Here is a 27,357-nt window from a genome sequence, read left to right as displayed (position 1 = left end):
AGCCTTGATCTTTTGATATATAAGTAGAGAGTAAGTTCCATCTGTCATCTCAGAGGATAATCCCTATTTGTTATTATGGGATGTTATGCTCAATTGGAGGCAAGGGCCGAGCATAAAACCATATGGGATGAGTATTTGAGGGTGTGTGTGTTGGGGGGGAATGTGATAGACTTCAGTATGTTTTGCAGTGCTGTTAGTTGAGGTACCGCGGCTGTTAGAAATGCCCTAGCTCGTACATGAGTGGTACTTTCCACTGGTAGAAAGACCTACTTATTAACGCTGAGCTAATATGAAACACGCAGAGGCCTAGAGGGTGATAAAGTCCCACTGTGACATCATCAGCATGGAGCCAGTCTCTGCTCTTGTATTCAGTCTGACCTGGCTAACTGTCATCTGTAGCAGTCTGCTGCCTGCCAGTCTCACACATCTTAGTGTGCTGCTCCTGTTCATCTCTGGGTACAGACCAGCTGACTGACTGGTACAGACCAGCTGACTGACTGGTACAGACCAGCTGACTGACTGGTACAGACCAGCTGACTGACTGAGACCAGCTGACTGATTGGTACAGACCAGCTGACTGACTGGTACAGACCAGCTGACTGACTGGTACAGACCAGCTGACTGACTGGTACAGACCAGCTGACAGATCAGCAGTCAGGCACCCGCAACAGTTTGTGGCATCGGAATAGAGATGGTGGTGGTGGTGGGGGGGTCTAGACTAATCTGGCCAAACAATAGGGTCTGAATGAAATCATTAGAAGTAATCCTCTCTATGCCGGGGGAAGGGGGGGCGAGGGACCACCCATCCACCCATCCTGCCTGTAGGAGCCCCAGACTAGGCCAGAGCCCCAGGAGGCAGACCCAGAGAAAGGGCTGATTGTCCTGGACAAAGACCTGGCTGGACTGGGCCTGGCAGGGCTGGGCTCCAGGCTCTGGCTCGTAAAGCCCCACTCACCTAGTCTTAATCTCACACACACACACACACACACACACACACACACACACACACACACACACACACACACACACACACACACACACACACACACACACACACACACACACACACACACTTGGCAGCCAAGACCATTATTCTATTACGAGGATAGAAAGCTAGCGGTACATGTGTGCTTTTCCTTGTGCAGCTGCTAGCTGACAATTAAGTACAAATCATATGTGTACACTGCTAGTATTTTTGCTGCTGTATATTTTTAGGGTTTTGAAGTGCTTACGCAATACATCATCTCACACAGGAACAGGGACTTGAGTCTGTGCATCTAAATGGAGCAAGTCGTGTTGTTTATAATTGTTACTGTGTCTTATATAACTCCTGTTGAACTGGGGAGAACTTGCCTGTGCACTGTATGTGTAAAGTTCTTGATGTGCTCATGGTCTCCAGTGTGTATATGTGCCCCCTCGCACAAGTGTGTGTTTATGTGGTTGTGTGTGTGTTGGGTGTGCATTTTTGTCGTGTGTGAGGGTTCTAAAGTTGGGACCCATTGGTTAGAGTTTTGGAGGGTTAAGGTTAGAGTTAAACATTACCCAGAGACAGATTCTCTGTACAACTCGGTCACCCAGCTCAGACGTTGGAACTACAGTGCTTCTTAACCTCCATAAATGTCACAGTGTACTTTGATTCCTGAATTATTCTGCCTTTGTGCATGCCAAGAGGAGCTTGTGAGTGCTGACTTAATACGCAGACAGACAGCCTGCCATCCGTTGCCATGACGCGCTAGAATCATCGCCATGGTAAATGACGCGGTTGCCAGTGTGCAGGCTGGCCGACCCTGCTGTTGGTTACGTAAACTGATTTCATGCTGTGACTATCTTCCTCCTTCTCACGGAAGTAAAGTTCTCCAAGTAAGACACTGGAGAGAATATGTCAGGGTCTTCACAGTCTCTGGTCAGCTCCACAAACATCCAGCTCATTAACAAGCTCTGGATTGATCTGAATCAGGTGTGTCATCTGCATACTCAACGTATTCCACAGCTCTCAGACTGGAACGCACAGCCCCTTCCAGTTCCTCCCTGCCTGACAACAGGGTCTTGATAGTTATTGGCTGCAGGGAGACAGTGTTTTGGCAGGTTGTTAGTTTGAGGGAAGGCTGAGACTGGGGAGCTAATGAGGAACTCCTGGTCTTAATGCAGCAACCGTGACACAGGCCAGCAAAGAGGCTTTGGAATGGCATTTAACTTGTTAAGTCCTCTACCATTGTCTGCTCACTCAGAAAGAGAGAGTAAAGGAGAGGGGGAAGTACAAGCAGAGATGGAAAGACAGAGTTACAGAGAAAAAGAGAGACAAGAGACAGGAGAGGGCGTTTGGAGTGGGCGTTTGTGTGGTATTTAACTGGGCAAGGGGGATTTTTGCAGAGGACACAGCGGCAGGTGTAAATTGCACGCGTGTGTAGTGTGTGTAGTGTGTGTAGTGTGTGACAGAAAGAGACAGAGGATGTGTGTGTGTAGACAAGCAGAACAGGGCTGATGTGAAATCCGTTGTCCGTGGTGCGGTAGAAAGTAAGGGAAGGAAGCCAGTACCAGGACATCAATTCCTCAAGGTTGTGACAGCATTATAAACATTGTACTCTCTGTACAGCGAAGGCTCACACACACACTCACACACACTCTCTCTCTCAGACACACACACACACTCACACACACTCTTTCTCTCAGACACACACACACACTCACACCTCCCTTGTAAAACTAGTGATGAAGGAAGTGGCAGAGCAAGCATGTGTAGATTTAGCGAAGCTGGGCAGCCAGAGATCACCCCCCTGTCTTTGAGACCCCAGCAGCTAACAGGCACAGATAAGACCAGGACAGACAGGGAGAAAGCACTGTTGTTCCTCTATTGTCATTGAAATGTGCCCAGGCCATTGTGTGTGTGCGCATGTGTGGAGGCTGTTCGGAGGGTCCTCTGGAGCTGAAAGCCAGCCCAGCCAGGTGCAGCCTGAAGCAGACGAGGCCAGCGTCAGCCCCCAGTGTCTTGTAAACGCTGGCGTCGTTAGGAGCACTGTCGCACCGTCACTCCGCACTGAGGAGCTCGATCTCCATCACAATGACCAACTGTCTGCCAACACCTGACCAACACACACACACACACTCTCAGAGAGACACACACTCTCAGAGAGACACACACTCTCAGAGAGAGAGACACACACACACACACACACTCTCAGGGAGACACACATACAGCCAACATCATGTTTAAGAAGTACAGTGGGAATTATTTGATTGTCCTTTCTCCATTCTCTATTCTTAGCACATATTTATGCTTTGACACACAACCTCCATTCAGGCACCAGCATCACTAACACCGCTCTCCTCACACACACTGTTCACTCTCCTCACACACACTGTACACACACACACGTATTCGCAGCCTGGTGAGAATGTTCCAGAGCTGTCCAGAGTGTGGGACAGGATGTGATGAGCATGTCAGCCACTCCCTGGGGTCTGGAGGACTGTTCCAACCGTGACCCCCCCCCACCCCACATCGCGCTCCTCTCCCCTCTCAGCCCCCCAGACACAGCCTCTATACAGCCCCAGCCTCACGCTCCTCCACAGAGCCCTTACTATCCATCACAAACACAACACACAAGAATAACGAACAACCATATCCGGCCTATCAGAAAGCCATGAGACCCAGCGTAGAGGTGCATGTTAACATATCTTGTTTTGAGTGTCTGAATGATGAATGGTCAGTTTAGCCAATGAGTTCTCCTCAGAGGACCCAATTGACCCATGATGAAACCATCTAGCTGCATTCTAGAAGGGTCCATGGCCTTTTTTTGTTGTTTTTATTTTTCCCACCCGAGCTAGGGAATCCTAGTGGGCCTGTTCTCCACAGGGTGGTATTCCAGAAAGCAAGTTATGCAGCATACCACCAGCTGATTCACAATGTTGCAGCAACCTACTGTTCAGTGTTGCTACAACGCTGGGTGTCAACTGGGTAGTTTACTTACTAGGGAATGTCACACAGCCTGCTTTCTGGAATACCCCCCTGGTGTCTTCAGAAGTTGGAGTTTAGCCTACGGCCAGAGAGCCTGCAGAGAGCCTGAGAGGTGAGCTGGAGGCCAGAGTCAGAGACCTGGCACCTGTGGAAAAACACTGTCTACCACACACTCACACACAGTGTAATCAAGCCTGTGTAAGTGTGTCATCAGGGAGGAGAAGAAGAGCTGTGTTTATGGCCCCAGAATTAGCCTGCACAAGAGAGACTCTCACCCTTGATCGTAGATCTCAGCTCCTGTTCTTGATGGGGCTCATTAGCACACGGCTCTCCTCGCATGAATAGCACACTGTGTATGACGTCGAGCGCATACGTACTTTATTTAATGTGTGTGTAGTAAATGTGAGTGTGTGTACAGGGAACCTGACTGTGTCATATTTGTCATCTCCTTTGCTCGGCTTCCCACTGTGAACAAACAACAACCTCCTGCCTGTTACCTCTCTGTGTTGATTTCTCTCTTCTCCTCCCCCCCCTCTCCCACTCCCAGTCTGTGTCTCCTGTCTTTCATGTGTCTGTGAGCGTTGTGAAGCAACTCCCAGGTTCAGGATGGGGTCGAGAGCTGTGTCACACACCAGTCCCCCTAGCTCTGCTTCGTTGGAGAGGGGGAGGAAATGAAGGAGAGGGGGCGGTACAGCGCGGGACACGGGATGAAAAAATAAATAGATGAAAAACGAGCAAAGCCTAATTTTTCCACCAACGTAAGAGAGGGGCCTCCGCAATTAGCACAGCGGGCAACATCAAAGTACCCTGACCTTAACCTTAATGGATTAAAAAGAAATCGTGCTCTACTTATTTTATTATTTTCCTCTCTTTTTCTCTCTCTCTTTCTCTTCGCTGCCTTTCTTTTGGCGCATGTGGAGGTTGTTAATAAAACACACTGTGTCTAGTGTGGTGTGCTGGTGGAGGGAACGTGGGAGAGTTGACACAGTGCAACCCCAACATCCCCCCACCCTCCCCTCCTCTCTCCTCTCCTGGGGTTCAAACGGAGATTTTTCCTGGTGAATGTTTAATAGTTGAAGTGGCCAACAGAAGATAAGAAAAGCACTCTCACTCCTCTCTCTTCTTCCTCACTGCGCGCCCTCTTCTCCAGCTTCATTAAGGTGACGAGGGAGAGGGAACAAGCTTCCAGGGCGTCTCATGTTTTATTTCTTTGCAGTTCATCCACACAAATGCACATATATCAAAACACACATGCAGCACCCAAGCTTCAAGGTAGCAGGAAGGCTATGGAGGTATTGAAGGTGAAAGAGGAGGAAAAGGAGGATGTTAGATCCGTCACCATGTTTGTTCCCAGCACGACAGAGCCCAGTCTTAAGGGTAGAGTCATCTGGGGGCAGAGGGGAGAGCAAAAGACATCCTTCCAAAAACAAGGACGTAAAAACTCAACCAGTTAACGTCTTTGACCTGCTCAGTCTCCCCTCAGTTGCTAACCCAACCCTGGACAACATTTAGTGAAAGGAAACTGCCAGGGGAGAAGAGAGGATGTAAAAAGTGGCCAGTTAGAGAAATAGTGGATCAAAGCGTGCTGTGAAATAGAGCAGTAATTAATAAAGGATGGAGGATGTTAAGGATCAAAAGGCAAGTTGCTTTGTGTAAATTTTAGTTAAAATTAGTTTTTCATTATAAGGTCCGCTTCAGTTGAGATCTCATCAGCAAGGAAACAAAAGCCAGATTTCTGGCACCAAATATTAACATGCTGCTGGTTTAGGGGTTTGTTCTAAGGAAATCCATACCAGAGGAACATTTTGTTGAGGTGTTTTTTGATGAATGCTTTCAGAACACTTTGTGTCTTTGTCGGAGGGTAGGGCAACAGCATACTGAATGTGTCCCACAAATCTCTGCAGCCTGATGAGAATATATTGCTGTACTGAAGGAGTATCTGACTGGAATACAAGGTTGAGCTCGTTTTGGTGAGCAGACGTAGCTGGAACCCCAAAGCAGTGGTCTCTCACACGGAATAGTTTCTGACACATTTAATACCTGGTGGAGATGAGGTTTACGACATATCTTCAAAGACCTTTCATAATTCCTGAAGAGTTACCGCCCTGGGATTGAAAGTCAACTGTCTTTAAAAGCTTTTTTGGCAATGTCTATCCCTCTGTGTACTATGACTGACTTCCCCTCTCATCCTGTTTGTTTGTCTGTTTGTCCCTGTGTGTCTAGGAGACCGATGTGGGGCGGAGTCATGGCGTGGAGGCGGGGCTTGGCGTTGGGGCGGGGCTTGGCGTTGGGGCTGATGGCTGTGCTGCTGGGGAGTTGCGGTGCGGCCCCCACAGACATCCTGTACCGGGTCCCTGAGGAGCAGCCTCCCAACACGCTGATCGGCAGCCTGGCCTCAGACGAGGGCCTTCCTGACACGGGCCACCTGTACAAGCTGGAGGTGGGCTCCCCATACCTGCGCGTGGACGGCAAGACGGGCGACATCTACACCACGGAGATCCCCATCGACCGCGAGACCCTGAGGGACTGCAGGAACCTGTTTGAGGGCGACAAGTGCTTCCTGGAGTTTGAGGTGTCCATCACCGACCTCATCAAGGGCCAGGGCCCCAGGCTGATCGAGGGCCGCATCGAGGTGCAGGATGTGAACGACAACACTCCACAGTTTTCCACCCCCATCCTCACACTGTCCATCCCGGAGAACACGCACATCGGAGCGCTGTTCTCCATCCCCATGGCCAGCGACAAGGACTCCGGTAGGAACGGCGTGGCCGAGTACTCTCTGAGCGCCGGGCCGGACGCCGACCAGCTGTTCAGCCTGCAGGTGGCCGAGGACACGGACGAGAGGTTGCCGCAGCTAATCGTCATGGGCAACCTGGACCGTGAGCAGAAGGACTCGTACGACCTCAACATCCGCGTGGTGGACGGGGGCGTGCCTCCACGAGCCAGCAGCGCTCTACTGAGGGTCACCGTCACCGACCAGAACGACAACGCTCCAAAGTTCGAGAGGAGCCACTACGAGGGGGAGCTGCCAGAAAACAGCCCGCTGGGACACTCTGTCCTCCAGGTTAGAGGCACCAGGGCTCATCCGCACACTCATCCGCACACTCATCCTCTATGTCCTCCTGGTTAGAGACACTAGCTCATGTACTCCCCACAAGCACAGCTGGGTGCCCTTGCATTAAAATAGTTGGCATTTTGTTATGCAGGGACTTATTACGGTGCACAAAACAGCCCGACTCAATTTCCCCTCAGAACCCAGTCTGGTCTGTCCACTGGCTGTCACCTCCCAGCTCAGATGTGACTGACTGGACAAGGTTCAGAGTGAGCAGCAGAGTAGCGTGTGAACCTGTTTAGCACCTGAAGAGCTCTCAGGCCCCGTCGCCCGCGGCGAGGCTAGCGTGTCTCATCAGGGCTGTGGTTTCCCTGAGGGACCCAGGCGCCCGTCCAGAACAACAAGGTTAGGGTTAAGGAAGTGATAGAACCCTCGCATTCACGCGGCCAATCGATTTCCTTCCTCCTACCACTGTAACGAAAACACAAGCTTTACAAACCCTAGTGAATTATTGACAGGTTGGGAGGATTGCATATTGAATTACAGTGCCAACACAGCTGCTATTAAGATCAACAGAGCCAGTGAGTTGGCTTGCTACCAGGACCACTTTGAAGCCTGTGTCCAGGCATACAATTGGTCTAAACACTGTTAATCCCCTAGTCAACAATTAGTTGAAGCTATCACGTTGTTTTCAAAGAGCTTGTCAAGAGTATTTCCTCCCCCTATAATCTTGCATTTCGAGACGGACGTCGGAAGAAAAATGGTCTAATTTGACGATTTAAGCAGGTCACAAGTGTCAATCAGGCATTTCTACTGCCTCAAAGAGACCCTCTCCAAATGAATGTTAAGTGAAATGAATTTGGTTTCTGCTGCGGATGAATTGAAATGAGTCACAGAGAGCAATAATACCAATAATCCCCGTGGATAATCTCCTGACTGAGTCAGATTAAGTCTTGCATGGCTCAGCTGGCTAGTCCTTTTTGAAATGCGTGTGCTCTTAAGTGATATAGAGCTGTGTAAGGTGTGTGTGAGGATAAGTAATGGCAGGTTCCAAAGGTGAGTCTTTGCTAACAGTCATAGGTGAAACAAAACACCGAGACACACAAAGGCCAGCCTGTATAGTTGTAGAACTGGTTGAGTATCTCTAAATGACACCTCATGTGAAAGGCCACTACATCGAAACCAAACTGTGGCAGGGAGTTGATTGTGCAACCTGGTGGCTTACAATGTGTGCTTAAGGGCTAATCATTAAGCCAGACATGAGTTGACTCAGAGAAGTGACCAGCTAACAGGAAGGTTTGCGGTGGCCGATTAATCCCTTTTTGTTATAATTAAACACAGACTCACAGTGGGAAGAATACTGTCTGGCAGGAAGTACGTAGGCCAGCCCAGGCCTATCCATTGTCACCAATCCTCGTCACTCCTCCGTCCCTACTAATGGTCCCTGTAGGAGCAATTGCTTTTTGATAATGAGAGGGACATTAACACTCTCACTCATCTCACCATTAGATGCCAACGACCCATGTGACAATCACTTGATGTTTATGGAGGGGTGTGCACTTAGTTTGCACAGCCTATTATGCATCACACTGAGCATGAACTCAAACCAGAAGATGAACATATTTCGGACAGATGTATTGGCACATGTCTGAGGTCAGATGAGTAAAAAGGTGAAGAGATTCAAATCTGTTTTATCTGAACACTCTCTCCTCGTGTCTGTCCACAGGTGAAGGCCAATGACGCTGACATGGGCAATAATGGAGAGATCGACTACAGCCTCCACCAGGCGTCCGAGACCGTTCAGAGGCTTCTGCGCATTGACCGCTCCACCGGCATCATCTACGTGAAGGGTCTGGTGGATCGCGAGGAGGAAAACTTCCTCAAGTTCTCTGTGGTGGCCAAGGACCGCGGGCCCAACGCCAAGAACTCCAAGGTGCTGGTGACCCTGAACGTCAAGGACCAGAACGACAATGCCCCCGCCATCGAGATCCGGGGCATTGGCCTGGTGACGCACCACGACGGCGTGGCCAACATCTCTGAAGACATGCCTATTGGCACCCCGGTGGCACTCGTCCAAGTGTCGGACCGCGATGAGGGCGAGAACGCCGTGGTGACCTGCGTGGTGGCTGGTGACGTCCCCTTCCAGCTCCGCCCCGCCAGCGAGTCGGCCAACGATCGCAAGAGGAAGTACTTCCTGCAGACGACCACCCTGCTGGACTACGAGCGCATCAAGGACTACAGGATCGAGATTGTAGCTGTGGACTCTGGCAACCCCGCCCTCTCTAGTACCAACTCCCTGAAGGTCCAGGTGACGGACATGAACGACAACGCCCCCATCTTCTCCCCAACCGTGTTCGAGGTGGAGTTTGCAGAGGAGAACCAGCCGGGAGACAAAGTTCTGGACGTGATCGCCACAGACGCAGACAGCGGCTCCAATGCAGAGCTGACCTACAGCATCATGATGGACTCGGCCACCAAGGGGTTGTTCCAGATCGACCCCAACACTGGAGAGGTGCGCGTGAGGAACCAGCTGGATCGGGAGCACAAGGAACGCTACGAGTTCCACGTGGCCGCCTCTGATAAGGGCGTCCCCAGTCTGAGGGGAACTGCCACGGTCGTGGTCAAGGTTCTGGACCGTAACGACAACGACCCCAAATTCATGTTGAGTGGCTACAGCTTCTCTGTCCTGGAGAACATGCCACCGCTCAGCCCTGTCGGCATGGTGACAGTCATCGACGCAGACAAGGGGGAGAACGCCAGGGTGCATCTGTCCGTCGAACCCGACAACGGCAAGTTCGTAATTCAAAACGGCACGGGCACCATCCTGTCCAGCATCTCCTTCGACCGGGAGAAGGAGTGCACCTACACCTTCCGTCTGAAGGCGGTGGACGCCGGCAACCCGCCGCGGTCCTCCTACGTGGGCGTCACCATCAACGTCCTGGACGAGAACGACAACGCGCCCTACGTTACCAAGCCGTCCAACTCAACCTACAAGTACCTGCCTCCTGTCACCGCGCCAGACACTGTGGTGGAAGTGGTGGAGGCCGAGGATATGGACACCGGACCCAACGCCGATCTGCTCTACAGCATCACAGGAGGAAACCCTCACGGACTGTTCCACATCTCCCCAACCGGGGGGGAGATCATCCTGGCCCAGGAGTTCACCCGCAAGCACAATGGTCTCCACCGCCTGGTGGTAAAGGTGAGCGACAAAGGCAAGCCACCGCGCCACACCACCGCCCTGGTCCACATCTTTGTGAATGAGACCATCGGGAATGTCACCCTCATCGAGTCCCTGGTGGGCCACAGCCTGTACACCCCCCTGGACAGGGATATCGCCGGCGACCCCAACTACGCACTGGCGCAGCGCAGCAACATCGTGTACGGCAGCCTGGCAGGCGTGGCCGGGGTCATCCTGGTCATCGTGGCGGTGGTGGTCATCAGGCACCGCCTGCAGAAGGACACCAAGAGCGGCTACCAGGCCGGCAAGAAGGAGAGCAAAGACCTGTACGCCCCCAAGCAGGGGCCCAAGAGCGGCAAGGGCAAGAAGAACAAGAAGGGGAAAGCCCCCAAGCCGGCCAAGCCCCTGGAGGAGGACGAGGAGGCCAGCCTCCAGAAGGGCCTCAAGTTCAACCTCATCAACGACAACGTCAACGACAGCCCCCGGATCCACCTGCCCCTCAACTACCCCCCAGGCAGCCCCGACCTGGGCAGGCACTACCGCTCCAACTCCCCCCTGCCCTCCATCCAGCTGCAGCCCCAGTCTCCCTCCGCTTCCAAGAAGCACCAGGCCGTCCAGGAGCTCCCCGCCACCAACACCTTTGTGGGAACTGGCGACAACACCTCGACAGGCTCGGACCAATACTCGGATTACAGCTACAAGGCCAACCTGCCGAAATACAGCAGCAAACAGGTAGGAGACTACTTTTCAAACACCACAGGGTACAACAGGAACATCATGTGGACCAATGAGGTGTGGTAGACATGGGACTGATGCTCTAAGATCTGCTACCACCAAAGATGCACTGATCACTGGCCTGGCTTAGGCATCATGCCACCTTCACCTCCACATGGGCAAGCTTGCCCTTACGTAGGTTTATCTCACTTGTTTTCAGTTTGTTTTCAATTTTCTCATAATGCAATGGACTCACTACACACGCTTAATGAAGGAGATTCCTTGTTTTTTGATGGGTGATAAGGGTGGTAAATGAAGAAAATCATTTTCATTCTTTTATTTATTTTGTTTTTTTTATTGTTTGTGGCATGTCCTTTGCCGGGCAACAAGTTACTTATTACTCACACACACTCATTATATTTGAATGTGATTCAAGGAATTTGTTGGTTTCATCGTCTCTCTCTTTATGGCTTGGCCATAAGACCCTTCACCCACGCTAAATTGCACTTTGTAGAGCTGGGGTTCAAAAAATCCAAAACCTTTTTCAGCTTAGGTGCAGGACCAGGGGGTGGGGGGGGGGGGGGTGGGGGGGGGAGGGGAGGGGGGACACACATAAAGAAGCACACTGAACCAGGAAGGAGCTGCATTTGATCTGGGCCCCTTCACCCACTGAGACACACTGTCAGACCATGTGAGAAATTACTTTAATTATACTGTCTTCATTTACCAGGACTACAGTAAATTGTTTGCACAGATTAATCGCAGGTAATTCTGGCCCTACTCGTCTGTATACAGACAGTGCCTTGCTTTATTTAATGTACATATGTGTATTGGGGGAGGGGGGAGTAAATGTGTGTTCTAATGAGTTTTCCATGTCTGAGCCATACACATAGCACATTTATGAGTTATGGACTTGAGGTTTCAGCAAGCTGTGAATAATGTCACATCCACTGTGAAGATGGGCTTTGGTGATGAGTGGGGTGTGGAGGTGCTGCTGCAGACCAGGGGCTGTTCCAAATAAGGTGGCTTTGTTCGCAAACAACCTTTTCCAATAATGTAGGAGACAATCGTGTCATTTAAGTATATGCAAGTTGTACAAATTGTGAATAACAAACTATTTTTGCTGTTGTTGAATTGTTGTTGTTGCTTCCTTCTTGTGTTGTTTGTTCAGATTGCATTATGTTTCTGTTTGTGCTTTGTACTTGGAGCAAAAGGGCAAATTAATCGTCTGTGAATAACTGAATTACTCAGTTGTCCTGTTAGTAATGATTGCGTTCACTACCGAAACATATCATCCTGAACCAAAGAACATTAACAAACACTCAAAAAGCACACACACCTACACACACCCACACACACATCTACACACACCTACACACATCTACACACACCTACACACACCTACACACATCTACACACACCTACACACCCACACACACCTACAAACCCACATCTACACACACCTACACACATCTACACACACACACTGGATGTAGTTGCTCTGTGGTTGAAGCAACTAAATGGATCCTGGATTTTCACAGCTGATTAGTAAGGTTTGTAGTAGGTCATGTGAAGGTGTTAGCTGCGGGCTCCAGTGTTGTACAGCCTAATGCAGACTAGGCTCAGTAGAGAAAGATCATTTAGATGACCCAGTAGGCAGCGTGGTTCACTGACTGTTCCATGTTGCTTGTGTACCATCTGTTGAGTTCAAATGTACTTAAAGCTGCAGTTACCCCGCTTGCCTCACACATTTTGTTGTTTTTCTTCTTCTGTTTCATTTGCTTCATACATTGAACTGAAAAATAATGTATCCTGGGGAATTTTGTAGGAGTTTTGTACAACCACAAAGCCAATTTTATTTCAATAAAAACATTGTTTAAACTGTTGAAATCCCACTCTCTGTGCATTCAATGGGCATTGGACTTTAGCTGTGGAGGGATTGGGTGTGGTACAGATTAAGTCTGCAAAAGAGAAATTAACCTCAAGGTACAGTATTTACTTTTCACTTTCATCTTTCTTTGTTGACATCCATGAACCTTTTCACTAACTTTCCACAACAGCATGCGGTGCGTGCTGAGTCACCTGCCCAGCATGTCCACCAGGACGGGGGCATTCCCAGTGCAGTATCCTGCTTCCTCCTCTCAGGTAGGGTTAGACCACTTCCCAGTGCAGTATCCTGCTTCCTCCTCTCAGGTAGGGTTAGACCACTTCCCAGTGTAGTATCCTGCTTCCTCCTCTCAGGTAGGGTTAGACCACTTCCCAGTGCAGTATCCTGCTTCCTCCTCTCAGGTAGGGTTAGACCACTTCCCAGTGCAGTATCCTTCCTCCTCTCAGGTAGGGTTAGACCACTTCCCAGTGCAGTATCCTGCTTCCTCCTCTCAGGTAGGGTTAGACCACTTCCCAGTGCAGTATCCTTCCTCCTCTCAGGTAGGGTTAGACCACTTCCCAGTGCAGTATCCTGCTTCCTCCTCTCAGGTAGGGTTAGATTACTTCTCTCAAACCGGCAGATGCAGTCAAACGGATGCTGTTCATAGAGGCTCCCAACCTCACTCTGAAAATGAAATTAACTCATCTAAGTGGATTACACTAAATGTCATAGACTTAACAAAGGTTGCTTCTGTCTTGTTTTCAAAGTGCCCCCGTTAGTAAACATTTGATAACGCAGATTAACAATGCCAGTACCCAACTCTGTTGAAACATCCGTTGTGTCACCGCTCAGGAATGTCCCCCACCCAGCGTGGCTGTGTCCTGTTCCAGAGAGGATTATGGTTTTAAATGTCATTCAACCGTCCTGCTGCAAATCTCAACAGCTCCCTGAACAAGGAGCAGAGCCACTCCCTAAACGTCCATGAAGGAGAGGAGGTGCTCATGTCCCCTGTGTGGAGGGGGGCAGGTACCCCGTGTGGAGGGGGGCAGGTCCCCTGTGTGGAGGGGGGCAGGTACCCCGTGTGGAGGGGGGCAGGTCCCCTGTGTGGAGGGGGGCAGGTTCAGGGCCTAGAGAGGTTGGTTCTAACTTTCAGTACCAAAGACAACTCTGAGATGTCTTTGTCTCCTTCCCCCCCCCCCCCCTGCTCCCACTCCCTGAAACCAGACTTCCCTACCGTTCAGCAGCTCACCCTGGTGGTGCCAGGGGCCCCATCGCCCTTCCTCCATCCCCCCTCCTCCATCCCCCTTCCTCCATCCCCCCTCCTCCATCCCCCCTCCTCCATCCCCCCTCCTCCATCCCCCCTCCTCCATCCCCCCTCCTCCATCCCCCCTCCTCCATCCTGCATTCCCCTAGCCTCCCCCTTCCTCCAGCCTGCCAGCATTGAAATTCTTCCTGCGTCCATGCTACTTAGACTTCTCTTATACTCCCCCTCAGCTTGAGCGGTCACCATGGAAACGGGCTGACCAGTGTGAGTGTGTGTGAGTGCTGACTCACGGCCTGTGCGGAGCAGGTGGGTGAGGGGAAGGGGGGTGTACGGGTGCTGAGAGAGGACACACACACCAATCTGTCTCCCAGCGCCAGCTCTGTGTTCACCGTCGCATCACGTACAAAACCACCCCACCTCAGCTGCCGGCTTCACCAGACCGGCCAGTCTGGCTTCCTGTGGGCTGGGCTGCTCCCTGTCACCAATCTGGCTCTCTGGAGCCAGTAGCTCTCTGCTTCCCATCTCACATCAGTGTTTACTCATGTGGCTATCAAATCATCCACCTCCAGCCATCTTTCATACTACAACAGCAGAATACTGTACCTTGGGTGTTCTTGATTTCCTAAAGCCCTCTGCCCATTGAGAGACAGCAGGGGAGACTGCAGCTTTACACCTGGGTGTGTGTGTGTGTGTCTGGTCTCAGATCTGTTGGGAGCTTTAGATATGCGTCCTCTGTCCTGGGTGTTCAATCTGGCTGGAGTGGCTCCTGTCCTGCAGTGACTAACCAGATCCAGCTCCTCGCCTGCTCTGTGTTTAGCGGACGGGAGGCGGGGCGGGGCGGAGTGTACCGCGGGGCTCACCGCCAGATGGATGTGTTGAGACGGCCGGCGGTCGGCTTGGCAGAACCATTTCCCTCTGAGTTTCACTCCCCTCTTTGTTTTCTGATGAAGTGGGTGGGGGAGTGATGGTTTCCGAAGGCGTAATAGCATGCTGTGGTACAGAGAGAAAGAGAAAGAAGACCTCCTCTTAGACCTCCTCAGCTTGAGAGAGGAAGGAGAGACAGAAAGGAGACAGAAAGGAGAGGGAGAGAAAGAGAGAGAGAGGAGAGAGAGAAAGGAGAGAGAGGAGAGAAAGCTTTGCTCGTGTCTGAGGAGACTAAACAAAGAAGATGTGGCCTTCCACCCTCGTAAATCTGCCTCTGAGAACAGAATATTAACGCCTTCCCTCCTCTCTCCTCCTTTTCCCTCCATCCCTTCATCCCCCCATCTGCAATTTACTGCTGTCCTTTAACCTGTATCCTGCTCCGATCATGGTTGTCGTGCTAGACCTCTCCTGACTCTCAATCGCTTTCTCTCTGTCACTCACTCACTCACTCACTCCATTTCTCTCTCTCTCTCCTTATCTCTCACTCTCTCTCTGGTCCATCCCCTTGGTGAATTACAGGACAGTGTCACTCTGTTCTTCAAAGGAGCTGAGTCCATTATGCAAAACAGTCCTGTTGCTGATGATATGACAAGGCCTTGTGAAACGCCAGGCGCACGCTGTCTGGCTGGGTCTGACCTGAATACTGCGCGTATCTCTTTAGCTGTTAGTGAACACTGGACTCTCTTTACATAAATACCTCAGATGGTGCCTCTCTCTCTTTCATTCTCTTTACCTCTGTCTCTCTCAATCTTTCTCGTTCTCTCTCCCCCTTTCTGGTTAATCTTTAACAAACCTATTGGTGTGTGTTGGCGGACAAGGGTGAATAATGTTGGGTTTCTATCAACTAACCAAATCACAAACAACTTTTCAATTATTCATGTGCTGGACAACAACTATGCAGGCCAAATTAAAATAAAAGGCAGCTCATTTTCAAGGTGCAAAATGGATTTCTGTTATTGGACTGTGCCTAGGATTCTTGTTGAATACCCCCTGGGCGTCTTTATAACTTAGCATGACACACGTGAAGAGAAGATTTATTAGCCCCCTCTGTGCCACCACACTTGTGTGTGAGTGTATGTGTGAGTGTGTGTGTGTGTGAGTGTGTGTGTGCCTCCACACCTGTGTGAGCCAGGATGATAGCCTCCTTTGTGTGCATTTCATGGGAGAAAATTACACAAATTTTGACGCTTGCGTGGATAAAATAGCATGTGCTCTTTGTGCCAGGCAGTATGTCATCAGCAATCAGGGAGACCTCTACCCATCTCAGTCCCTGCCAGGGCCGCCTGGCTCTGATTGGTTCAGTGGGCTCAGTCCAATCAGCGTGTCCAGAGTATGAAAGGCCGGGGTGAGCAGATAGACCAGCTCATTAGGACCAGACCTCTGTCCCAGAGCGCTCAGACATGTTTATGGAGACAGACTGGAGCTGCTGCTTCAGAGGAGGAGGGTCTGGGTGAGGTAGGTGGAGGTGGAGGGCTGGGTGGAGGTGGAGGGCTGGGTGGAGGTGGAGGGCTGGGTGGAGGAGGAGGGTCTGGGTGAAGGGGGAGAAGGGCTGGGTGGAGGAGGAGGGCTGGGTGGAGGAGGAGGGCTGGGTGGAGGAGGAGGGCTGGGTGGAGGTGGAGGGGCTGGGTGAAGGGGGAGGAGGGCTGGGTGGAGGAGGAGGGCTGGGTGGAGGAGGAGGGCTGGGTGGAAGAGGAGGGCTGGGTGGAGGTGGAGGGTCTGGGTGAAGGGGGAGGAGGGCTGGGTGGAGGAGGAGGGCTGGGTGAAGGGGGAGGAGGGCTGGGTGGAGGTGGAGGAGGGCTGGGTGGAGGAGGAGGGCTGGGTGGAGGTGGAGGGCTGGGTGAGGTAAGTGGAGGTGGAGGGCTGGGTGGAGGTGGAGGAGGGCTGGGTGGAGGTGGAGGAGGGCTGGGTGAAGGGGGAGGAGGGCTGGTTGAAGGTGGAGGAGGGCTGGGTTAGTGGGCTTCTTGGAGGTGGAGGGCTGGGTTAGTGGGTTTCTTGGAGGTGGAGGGTTGGTTGGTGGAGGAGGGCTGGGTTAGTGGGGTTCTTGGAGGTGGAGGGCTGGTTGGTGGAGGAGGGCTGGGTTAGTGGGGTTCTTGGAGGTGGAGGGCTGGTTGGTGGAGGAGGGCTGGGTTAGTGGGCTTCTTGGAGGTGGAGGGCTGGGTTAGTGGGCTTCTTGGAGGTGGAGGGTTGGGTGAAGGGGGAGGGCTGGCTGAAGGGCTGGGTTGGAGACATCTCTGTTTGTGTTTCTGTGGTCGTGGTTTTCAGGACCGGCTCAAACACGTTCGGGGGGCGAGGAGGGGGGGGGGGACAGGAGCGTCCTGTCACTAACACAAAAGATCCCTTCAGACAGTTTTTTCCTTGTTTTGCGATCTGGGATTCCTCAGGGACAGCATCACTCAGCAGAACACCATCAGCTCAGCCACCACTGTGCATCTGTGTGTGTGTGTGTTTGCTCATCCCTGCCTTGGTGCCGAACTGTTACCCAGGGAGACAAACAGGTGAACTCCTCCACACACTCCCTGACCCCTGACCCCACAGGAGCCTTTGCGTCCCTGAGACAGGCCCTCCCTCTGACCCCCCCCTCTCACAGGGGGCTACAGGGGTCAGGGGTCAGGTCACAGACATCAGTTTGAAGAACAACCATCAACATCTCCTGATCTGTCAGACCTCATGTGAGAGCGGACTACAGGAGAGTGTAGTGGACTACAGGAGTGTGTAGTGGACTACAGGAGAGTGTAGTGGACTACAGGAGTGTGTAGCGGACTACAGGAGAGTGTAGTGGACTACAGGAGAGTGTAGCGGACTACAGGAGTGTGTAGTGGACTACAGGAGAGTGTAGTGGACTACAGGAGTGTGTTGTGGACTACAGGAGAGTGTAGTGGACTACAGGAGAGTGTAGTGGACTACAGGAGTGTGTAGTGGACTACAGGAGAGTGTAGTGGACTACAGGAGTGTGTAGCGGACTACAGGAGAGTGTAGTGGACTACAGGAGAGTGTAGTGGACTACAGGAGAGTGTAGTGGACTACAGGAGTGTGTTGTGGACTACAGGAGTGTGTTGTGGACTACAGGAGAGTGTAGTGGACTACAGGAGAGTGTAGTGGACTACAGGAGAGTGTAGTGGACTACAGGAGAGTGTAGTGGACTACAGGAGAGTGTAGTGGACTACAGGAGTGTGTTGTGGACTACAGGAGAGTGTAGTGGACTACAGGAGAGTGTAGTGGACTACAGGAGAGTGTAGTGGACTACAGGAGTGTGTTGTGGACTACAGGAGTGTGTTGTGGACTACAGGAGAGTGTAGTGGACTACAGGAGAGTGTAGTGGACTACAGGAGAGTGTAGTGTACTACAGGAGAGTGTAGTGGACTACAGGAGAGTGTAGCGGACTACAGGAGAGTGTAGCGTACTACAGGAGAGTGTAGTGGACTACAGGAGAGTGTAGTGGACTACAGGAGAGTGTAGTGGACTACAGGAGTGTCAGACTGTGTTATTAGCAGGGTGCTGGTGGACACACTCACAACACTGTGATGGGTCAGAAGTAGGGTGTTGTTCTGTGGGCACAAACAAACTCCCAGACAGCTGCATGAGCAGACTACAGAGAGTGCAGTGTGTCTGGAGACAGACTACAGAGAGTGCAGTGTGTCTGGGGACAGACTACAGAGAGCAGTGTGTCTGGGGACAGACTACAGAGAGTGCAGTGTGTCTGGAGACAGACTACAGAGAGTGCAGTGTGTCTGGAGACAGACTACAGAGAGCAGTGTGTCTGGAGACAGACTACAGAGAGCAGTGTGTCTGGGGACAGACTACAGAGAGTGCAGTGTGTCTGGGGACAGACTACAGAGAGTGCAGTGTGTCTGGAGACAGACTACAGAGTGCAGTGTGTCTGGAGACAGACTACAGAGAGTGCAGTGTGTCTGGAAACAGACTACAGAGAGTGCAGTGTGTCTGGAGACAGACTACAGAGAGTGCAGTGTGTCTGGGGACAGACTACAGAGAGTGCAGTGTGTCTGGAGACAGACTACAGAGAGTGCAGTGTGTCTGGAGACAGACTACAGAGAGTGCAGTGTGTCTGGGGACAGACTACAGAGAGTGCAGTGTGTCTGGAGACAGACTACAGAGAGTGCAGTGTGTCTGGGGACAGACTACAGAGAGTGCAGTGTGTCTGGAGACAGACTACAGAGAGTGCAGTGTGTCTGGAGACAGACTACAGAGAGTGCAGTGTGTCTGGGGACAGACTACAGAGAGCAGTGTGTCTGGGGACAGACTACAGAGAGTGCAGTGTGTCTGGGGACAGACTACAGAGAGTGCAGTGTGTCTGGGGACAGACTACAGAGAGCAGTGTGTCTGGGGACAGACTACAGAGAGTGCAGTGTGTCTGGAGACAGACTACAGAGAGTGCAGTGTGTCTGGAGACAGACTACAGAGAGTGCAGTGTGTCTGGGGAAATGTGAGGTGTATTTGTGTCCGTTGCATCTGGGAATTTTTTTAAATTTTGTTTTATTGTATCACCTCCAAACCTGTTATTTAAACTAATATCAAACTAATATCAAATTATTTTAACTAATATCAATTTTCTTTCACTAATATCGAACATCCAAACATTTGGAGAAAGACAACATTTTAATGGGTGGTAGACTACATTGAAAGGAACTGTTGCAAGCAAATTCATTGATTCACTCTGCAAGCGATCATTAGAAGAGGGTGATGGGATATCTCACCCTTCAAACAGCCTGAAAATTCCTTCCACACCAATACCTGAGATTAGATATCTACTGTACTCTGCTCTGCTTTGATGTCTACACTACACAACTTTACTCTACTCTGCTCTGCTCTAATCTACTCTACTCTACTCTACTCTACTCTACTCTACTCTGCTCTACTCTACTCTACTCTACTCTACTCTACTCTGCTCTGCTCTGCTCTGCTCTGCTCTACTCTACTCTGCTCTGCTCTGCTCTGCTCTGCTCTACTCTCCTCTGCTCTGCTCTGCTCTACTCTACTCAGATCTGCTCTGCTCTACGCTATTCTACTCTGCTCTGCTTCCTTCAGGCTGTGTTGTACTATGCCAGGAATGAGGATTGTGTTTGGAGCCACTTGAAGCTGCAGTCTCAAGAAACCTCTCTGAATATGAGTGTGAGAGTGTGTGTGTGTGTGTGTGTGTGTCTGTCTTCAGAACTGTATGACGTCACTGTGCTGCTTTGTGTTGTTTTGCCACCTGCTCTTGAAGTAGAGAAGAAGAGGAACGCAGTCCTGCCTTAGGGAACATGAGTCCCCCACTCAACACACACACACACTCAAATCACACAACCACACTCACTCAACACACACACATACACAGAGACTCAAAACACACACACACTCACTGCTGCTTGCTAAGCCACCTAAACACCTAAACATGCAGCTACACACATCTCCCTAAGCCATATGATACATGTGTACACACACACAAGTGTGTGTGAGAGAGAGAGAGTCAGACCGAGAGGGGGAGAGGGAGGGAGAGAGACCCTGAGACTGCATGGTGTGCAGTGTGTTCCAGGGCAGGAGGATGCTCCTCTCCAGAGCCTGGACACCTGCTGCCTGCCCTGTCTCCCCTGTCTGGGGTCAACCACACACCCACACCCACACACACACCCACACACCCACACACACACACACACACACACACACACACACACACACACACACACACACACACACACACACACACACACACACCCACACACACACACACACACACACACACACACACACGCGTCCCCCTGTCTCCCATACGGTCCTCCACCTTGGGCTTCTGCTTGTTCATTTCTGCCCAATCTGCTCTCCGACGACAAGGAGAGGAGGAGGGGTTGGGGATGAGGAGGAGGAGTAGTGGGGGGGGCAGTAGAAGGAAGGGGAATGGCTATCCGTACGTTAGTTAACATCTGTTATGAGCTTGTTCTTTCACTGCTGATTAGGTTACACACACACACACACACACACACAAGCCAAGGCACCTTCTGCAGGCTGTCCTCCCCCTGTCTTGTCCAGAACAACACAGATGACTCCTGCCAGCTCCTCTTCTCATCCTAACACAACTCCACTCCTCATGGCTCCCCTGCCGTCTGGCTCTCTCTCTGCCACTCACCCTCTATCTATCTGTCTGTCTGTCTGTCTGTCTGTCTGTGTGTCTGTCTGTCTGTCTGTCTGTCTGTGTGTCTGTGTGTGTGTGTGTGTGTGAATGTCATCTACACTCTGACAGTTCTTCTCACGTCGTCGCCAAGCACAGATATGCCCAGGACAGGGTGTGTGTGGAGAGGGAGTGTGTGGAGAGGGTGTGTGTCGACAGGGAGTGTGTGTGTTTGTTGTGTGGGTGTAGTCGAGTGTGAACCAGCATATCTGTCTGTGTTGCACATTTATCATTGTAACACATGCAGACAGACAAAACGCGTATGTGTGTGTCAGTGTGTGTTGATTTCATGGTTGTGTGTAAGCGTGTGAGCGGATGCGTGTCTGCGTGTAAGATTGTGTGTGTGTGTACGCACACCACTCTCTGAGCAAGTCCAGAAGATGAAAGAATCAATTGAAAGTGAGAATGACAGGTGTGTGTTGAGCTGTGGTGGGGTGTGTTAAACAGAGAGTTCACCTAACAGGTGCTCCCATCACCCAGGCTCCTCTGCCCTCCTCCCAGCCACTCCCTACACACACACTCCCTGTTTGCTTTGACCTCATCAGAAGAGAAGGGAGAACAAACAGAAGTAACAGAGAGAGAGAAAAGAGAGACTAGTAAGTGTCTCTCTTTAGGAAGACTTTGATACATGTACCCTGAACTGGAGAACAGAAACAAGCCCATTAACCAGAACCATGAATACAGAATCTGCCCTGATTCACATCACAATTATTGTTCTGGTCTGCAAGTATTTAACGTTTAGTTTTAAACAAACATAATTATAGCATGTGTTGGTTTGTGGCTTTGTGCCACAGCAATGGCCCTCAGGCCTCCCTGTGGCTCCCATGACTAGCCCTGGCGTTATGGGCAGTGTCTTGTTCTAATGATTATGATGATCGTTCCTGAGCTAGCAACCCCAGAGGGAGACTACAGCCTTCTGTCAGGACGCTAACACTGCAGCAGTCACCAGACATACGTTTACAGAGAGCAGGAGGGAGAAGCAGGGATGGAGAGAGAGCAGGGAGAGAGAGAGAGGAGGGAGGGAGAGCAGGGAGAGAGGAGGGAGGGAGAGCAGGGAGAGAGAGAGAGAGAGAGAGGAGGGAAAGAGAGAGAGCAGGGAGAGAGAGGGAGGAGGGGGAGGTAGGGTGGTTTGAGAGTGAGTGTGGGGTGTTTGGAGGAGGGGGTGGGAATCTGGGAGTCCCAGTGACAGGCATGTTAGGGGAGGTGGAGGGGAGTGTGTTTGGGAAGAATCCAGTCAACAACCAGCTCTCACATGTCCTTCTGCTCACAACCCTGCTGACAAACCACAGGACGGAACAACTGCAGAAAGAGGGGATGGAGAGAGAGACAGAGAGACAGAGACCTGTTCTACATCTCCCTATTCTACATCTCCTTGTTCTATATCTCCCTGTTCTATATCTACCTGTTCTATATCTACCTGCTCAGGGACCAGAACCAGGTGGAGGATGTAAATCTCACTCATCAATCGCTGGCTACAATCTCTCAATCAATCTTAATGATCCTCTCAGGGATCAGGCTTGTTTAACACCTGATAGACATCAGGGTGATCATCCTGACAGTGTTGTGATGATCATGCACCGCTGCTCAGCCTGGGAGGAGAGGGAGGAGGGAGGTGAGGAAGGAGGTGAAGAAGGAGGTGAGGAAGGAGGTGAGGATAGGGAAGGGTGGAAGTGAAAAAACGGAAGAAGTTTTTGTCTTTGTGTCACGTGTTCCTCTCTTACCAGCTTGAAACCTGCTGTGTATGCATCAGCAGCATCACCATGGTTGTTGTAGGTGGTGAGGCCTGTTAACAGAGAGAAGCAGGATACACTAATAACTTGTAATTTTACTGCAATGAATTTACTGCAACACTGCCTCCCCTCCCCCTTGTCTCATCCAGAAGAGCAACAGGCCAGACAGTGTCTTCAATCGAGACTGGCAGCACTAATGTGATGATAAAAGACAAGAGTATACCTTATAAATAAAGACAAAAGTATACCTTATAAATAAAGACAAGAGTATACCTTATAAATAAAGACAAGAGTATACCTTATAAATAAAGACAAGAGTATACCTTATAAATAAAGACAAGAGTATACCTTATAAATAAAGACAAGAGTATACCTTATAAATAAAGACAAGAGTATACCTTACAAATAAAGACATGAGTATACCTTATAAATAAAGACAAGAGTATACCTTATAAATAAAGACAAGAGTATACCTTATAAATAAAGACAAGAGTATACCTATCCAGATGTGTTAGTGTGTCTGAGAACACGTGTCTGTGTGTGTTTATGTTTATGACTGTGTGTGTGTGAGAGAGACTGAGTGACATTAAAGAAACATGCCGGAGGTTTAGTGTTCTCCAGTTGAGGGGGCAGGAGAGTGACCCTGTCTGGAGTTGTGGTCCAGAAAGGTTCGCTTCTCACTCCCTCCAGAGCGCCCAGCCAGCGCCCAGCTTGATATGCCAACTTCCACCCCTCCACCCCCCCCCCTCCCCACACACACACACACGCACCCATCTCTCTCGTAGGCACACGTGTGTGGAGGGGGGGGTGGGTACTAGCACTGAGGCAGAAAATAGAGTGACAGGCTGGGTAAGACGAGCGTGAGATGTTATCAGGAGGCGACAGGATGGAGGTTTTGAGGATTTTCAGGGTAACCTCATGGGCCTGACTAAAGTTTACATACAATAAAAACAAGAGGAGAGAGAGAGAGAGAGGGAGGGAGGGAGGGAGGGTGGAGAGAGCTGCCTGTGTACATCCCCCCTGCAGACCAAAAACATCATCCATCTCTACTCATACTCCTGTCTTTATTTAATATGTCCTCTGCATTACTCACCTTCAGCTGGCTACCCTCCCTGCCCAAACTGTTTGCAGGAGATAACACAATCTCTAGTGGGAAATATATAAATAACTCCACAATAAGAGAGGCATGGGGGGAGGGAGGGAGGGAGTGAGGGAGGAGGGGGGAAGAGAGAGAGGGAGGGGTGAGGGGAGGGAGAGAAAGGGGAGATGAGGGGGGAGGGAGATGAGAGTCTTTGCTGTGTCCTCAGCACACATATTATCAAAAATCATTAGCTGCCAGGGACAGGTTTGTTTTTCTCCTGTTCTGTTTGGAGAGGGGGCGTTGTGGACTTTGTTCTTGACTGTGCCGCTGATGAAGAGCAGACATTTGTCTCTGCTTGCATCTCTCTCTCTCTCTCTCTCTCTCTCTCTCTCTCTCTCTCTCTCTCTCTCTCTCTCTTGTCTCTCTCTCTCTCTCTCTCTCTCTCTCTCTCTCTGTCTCTCTCTCTCTCTCTCTGTCTCTTTCTGTCTCTCTCTCTCTCATCCTCTCTCATACAACCTCTCTTTCTCTCACATTTCCCTCTCTCCTACTCCATCTCTACCTCTCCCTCTCTCCACCTCCATCTCTTTCCCTCCCTCTCCCTCTCTCCTCCTCCATCTCTCCCAGCCTCTCCTGCATATGCATGTCCTGGTGTCCCAGGCAGGAGTCAGAGGGAGGTAATAATCTATTCCCCGTGAGAGGAAGGTGTGAGGAGGAGAAGGGGGGAGATGGATAGATTCTCCTCCACTCTCATACTCCAGCACACACCATGTCTCCGAGTCCCAGAATGCTCTGTACCTCACCAGCACTCCTGATTGGTCCGCCTCTCCAAGGTGACTTCCTGGTTGATGGTGCGGGAGAGAGAGAGGGGCAGGAGATCTAGGGGAGGAGCTCACTCCCTGCTGACAGAACACATCATCCTGGATCTGGGTCAGAAACATATGCACTCCTTTATAGTAACATATGCTCAGTCTGATATTGATGCACGTGTTAATGAATCTGTCACAAGCATGTTCTGGGACTAGAGGGATTATGCACAAAAAGCACACACACACACACACGTACACACACACACACACACGTACACAGCCCCTCTATGAGCAGACTCATGTAGAGTCCAGGTGGATCAGGCTGTCCAGCTGTGAGGCAGGCTGCATGAAGACAGAACAGACCAGGTAGGAAGGCTGTTATTTACCGGCTGGTGTCAGAGGAAGGTGAACACCCATCTCTCAAATGGAGCTTACTGGCGATTCACAGGAGATGCTCTTTCTGATATTTAGCCTGTCTAATCATAGCGTTAGAGAGAGAGAGGATGGGGACCATGTGTGATGGCAAACCCTGTGTGTGTGTGATATTAGTGGTCAGAGTTAGTCTGTGTTCGCTGATGAGGCAAGACACCCAGCTCCTCTCTAGTAACAGAGACCTCCAGTCAGCACTGGGCAGGCTGTTGACAGGAGGGATGACAGGCTGATTATGGTTCAAAGCTGCAGAGGTTTGGGGATGACCCAAGCCTCTCTGGTTAAAAGCAGCTGTACTCACCAGCATGCCTGCCAACCTGCGCCCTCCTCAAAGCAACGGGGCTTCTGGGAAGCCACAGCAACCCTGGGGCCAAACATGAGATCGTTCCACAGCAGCTATACTTCCCTTGCTGACTGTTTTCCTCTCTTTCCCTACGTGCCTTATGAAGGTGAATGGGTTGGCAGGGCCCAGGGGTTTGACAGGAGGAGAAGCTCCAGAGCCAGGCGTGTGTTGCAGTAGCCTGGGAGATTAGCCACAACCACCAGGGAAAGGCAGCGTCACCATTTGGCCAACCAAGCAAGATTCACTCCCAAAGTTGAATTAGAGTGCATGGGTCTGCTACCTCTAACTTTCATCCATCGCTCCTCCTCTTCCCCTCCTCTCTGTCTCCCTCTCCTCCTCCTCTTCTCCTCCTCTCTGTCTCCCTCTCCTCCTCCTCTTCTCCTCCTCTCTGTCCCCCTCTCCTCATCTTCTCCTAGCGTGAACGTGTGTCTGTGCATGTGTGGGATGTCAGGACAGATGAATGTTCTATGGCTAAGCTGCTATAAGTCCTCTTCCTTTACAGAACGTGGGGAGTCTCGAATGTCAGATGTGAGTAAACACTGTTTCAAAAAGACCAAAAAAAAAACTCAATCTGTAGGAAGTAATCACAGCCAGAGAAAATTGAACTAACAGACTATTTAAAAACACCAGCTACTTCAAAGTGAACGTGTTTTTTTCCACGTCTTTGAGACAGGAAATGTAATTGCCCTGAAAATACTGAATTCTGATACGCCCAACGAGGGAGGAAGAGGATGCGCGGGGGAACAATGTCTTGTAGTGTAAAACTAAATGTGGGAGAGACAGAGTTGTCTGTGGCCTGACTTGGCAGGAGCAGTGCCGAGCAGGAGCAGTGCCTGTTCTGGGACGCTGGTCTTCCTGTTAGCTGCTGTGAGGAGCACGAGGATGGAGGCGTCAATACTAATGCTCTGCACCAGAACACTGAGAGGACGGCACAGTCTCCTTTGTTGTCAAGACCAATCCAGATCTCCTTGGGATCCTTGCATCTCTCCCGCTCTCTCCCTCTCTCCCTCTCTCCCCCTCTCTCTCCCTCTCCTTCTGTTTCCCTCCCTGTCTCTTTCTCATCTCAAATTTTTCCCTCATATCTCTCTCTCTGGCTCTCCCTCGCTCTCTCTCCTTCACTTTTCCTCTGCTTTTCTGTGAGTAGTTTAAGGCTAATTAAGAGCAAAGCTGTGTTTGTTGAGGATGAGGTGTCAAAAGGAAAAGTAAACAAGGCTTGTGCTTATCGGGCGGAACGGCATTGGCGTGGGGGGGTGGGGTGGGGGGAAGAGACTCAAACTCCCAGAAGCCCTTGTTGTTGTAATCTTTAAGATGGGAGCGACAGAGAAGATGCCAGCATTAATTACTCTGTCTGGGCAACAACATTTTGCAATCTAAATGGACACAAAATGGGTATTGTTCACATCAACATGCATAGTTATTTCAAGCACAAGGCATACTGTGCGCAAAACTAACTGTATTATTGTTTGACTGAAATCTTCTTTCAAATGCTTGACAGAAACATGCAGCACTTATTAAACACATTCTCAGCCATTTGCACCAATGTTGGCCGGCATAAAAGGTGACCTTTGAGACAGACAGGAGGAGAGGAATCTCACAATCTGCATTGTTAAATATCACCAAGGTTCACACACATGACTCTGACCCTCTCTCTCTCTCTCTCTCTCTCTCTCTCTCTCTCTCTCCTCTCTCTCTCTCTCTCTCACCATTTCTTCTTGTTTCCATGGGCAACCTGACGTCAGAACTGAGATCTCCAGAAAGGTCAGGAGAGGTCCTCTCCTTTAGTTCCATAGTAATTTCTCTGTCCTTGTTTAATTAGCCTCTTCAGAGCAGACCAAGAGAGATGAAAGAAAAAAA

General features: G+C 50.6%; 1 protein-coding gene across 1 annotated transcript in view; it reads left to right on the top strand.

The window, feature by feature from the left end:
* pcdh1b (protocadherin 1b) overlaps nucleotides 1-27,357 on the top strand; it is a 147,895-nt gene that overhangs the window by 3,325 nt on the left and 117,213 nt on the right. Inside the window, exons 2-3 of the mRNA XM_084676992.1 lie at nucleotides 6,176-7,016; nucleotides 8,731-10,917. Of these exons, the coding sequence (XP_084533118.1) occupies nucleotides 6,183-7,016; nucleotides 8,731-10,917 (3,021 nt within the window). The 5' untranslated portion in view covers nucleotides 6,176-6,182. The remainder of the gene's footprint in view (nucleotides 1-6,175; nucleotides 7,017-8,730; nucleotides 10,918-27,357) is intronic.

This window comes from Hypomesus nipponensis, chromosome 1 (genome assembly GCF_054491055.1).
Source record: "Hypomesus nipponensis isolate SF chromosome 1, ASM5449105v1, whole genome shotgun sequence".
Taxonomy (NCBI): domain Eukaryota; kingdom Metazoa; phylum Chordata; class Actinopteri; order Osmeriformes; family Osmeridae; genus Hypomesus; species Hypomesus nipponensis.
The sequence above is the reverse complement of the archived record's forward strand: the minus strand, read 5'-3'. Positions and strand labels throughout refer to the sequence as shown.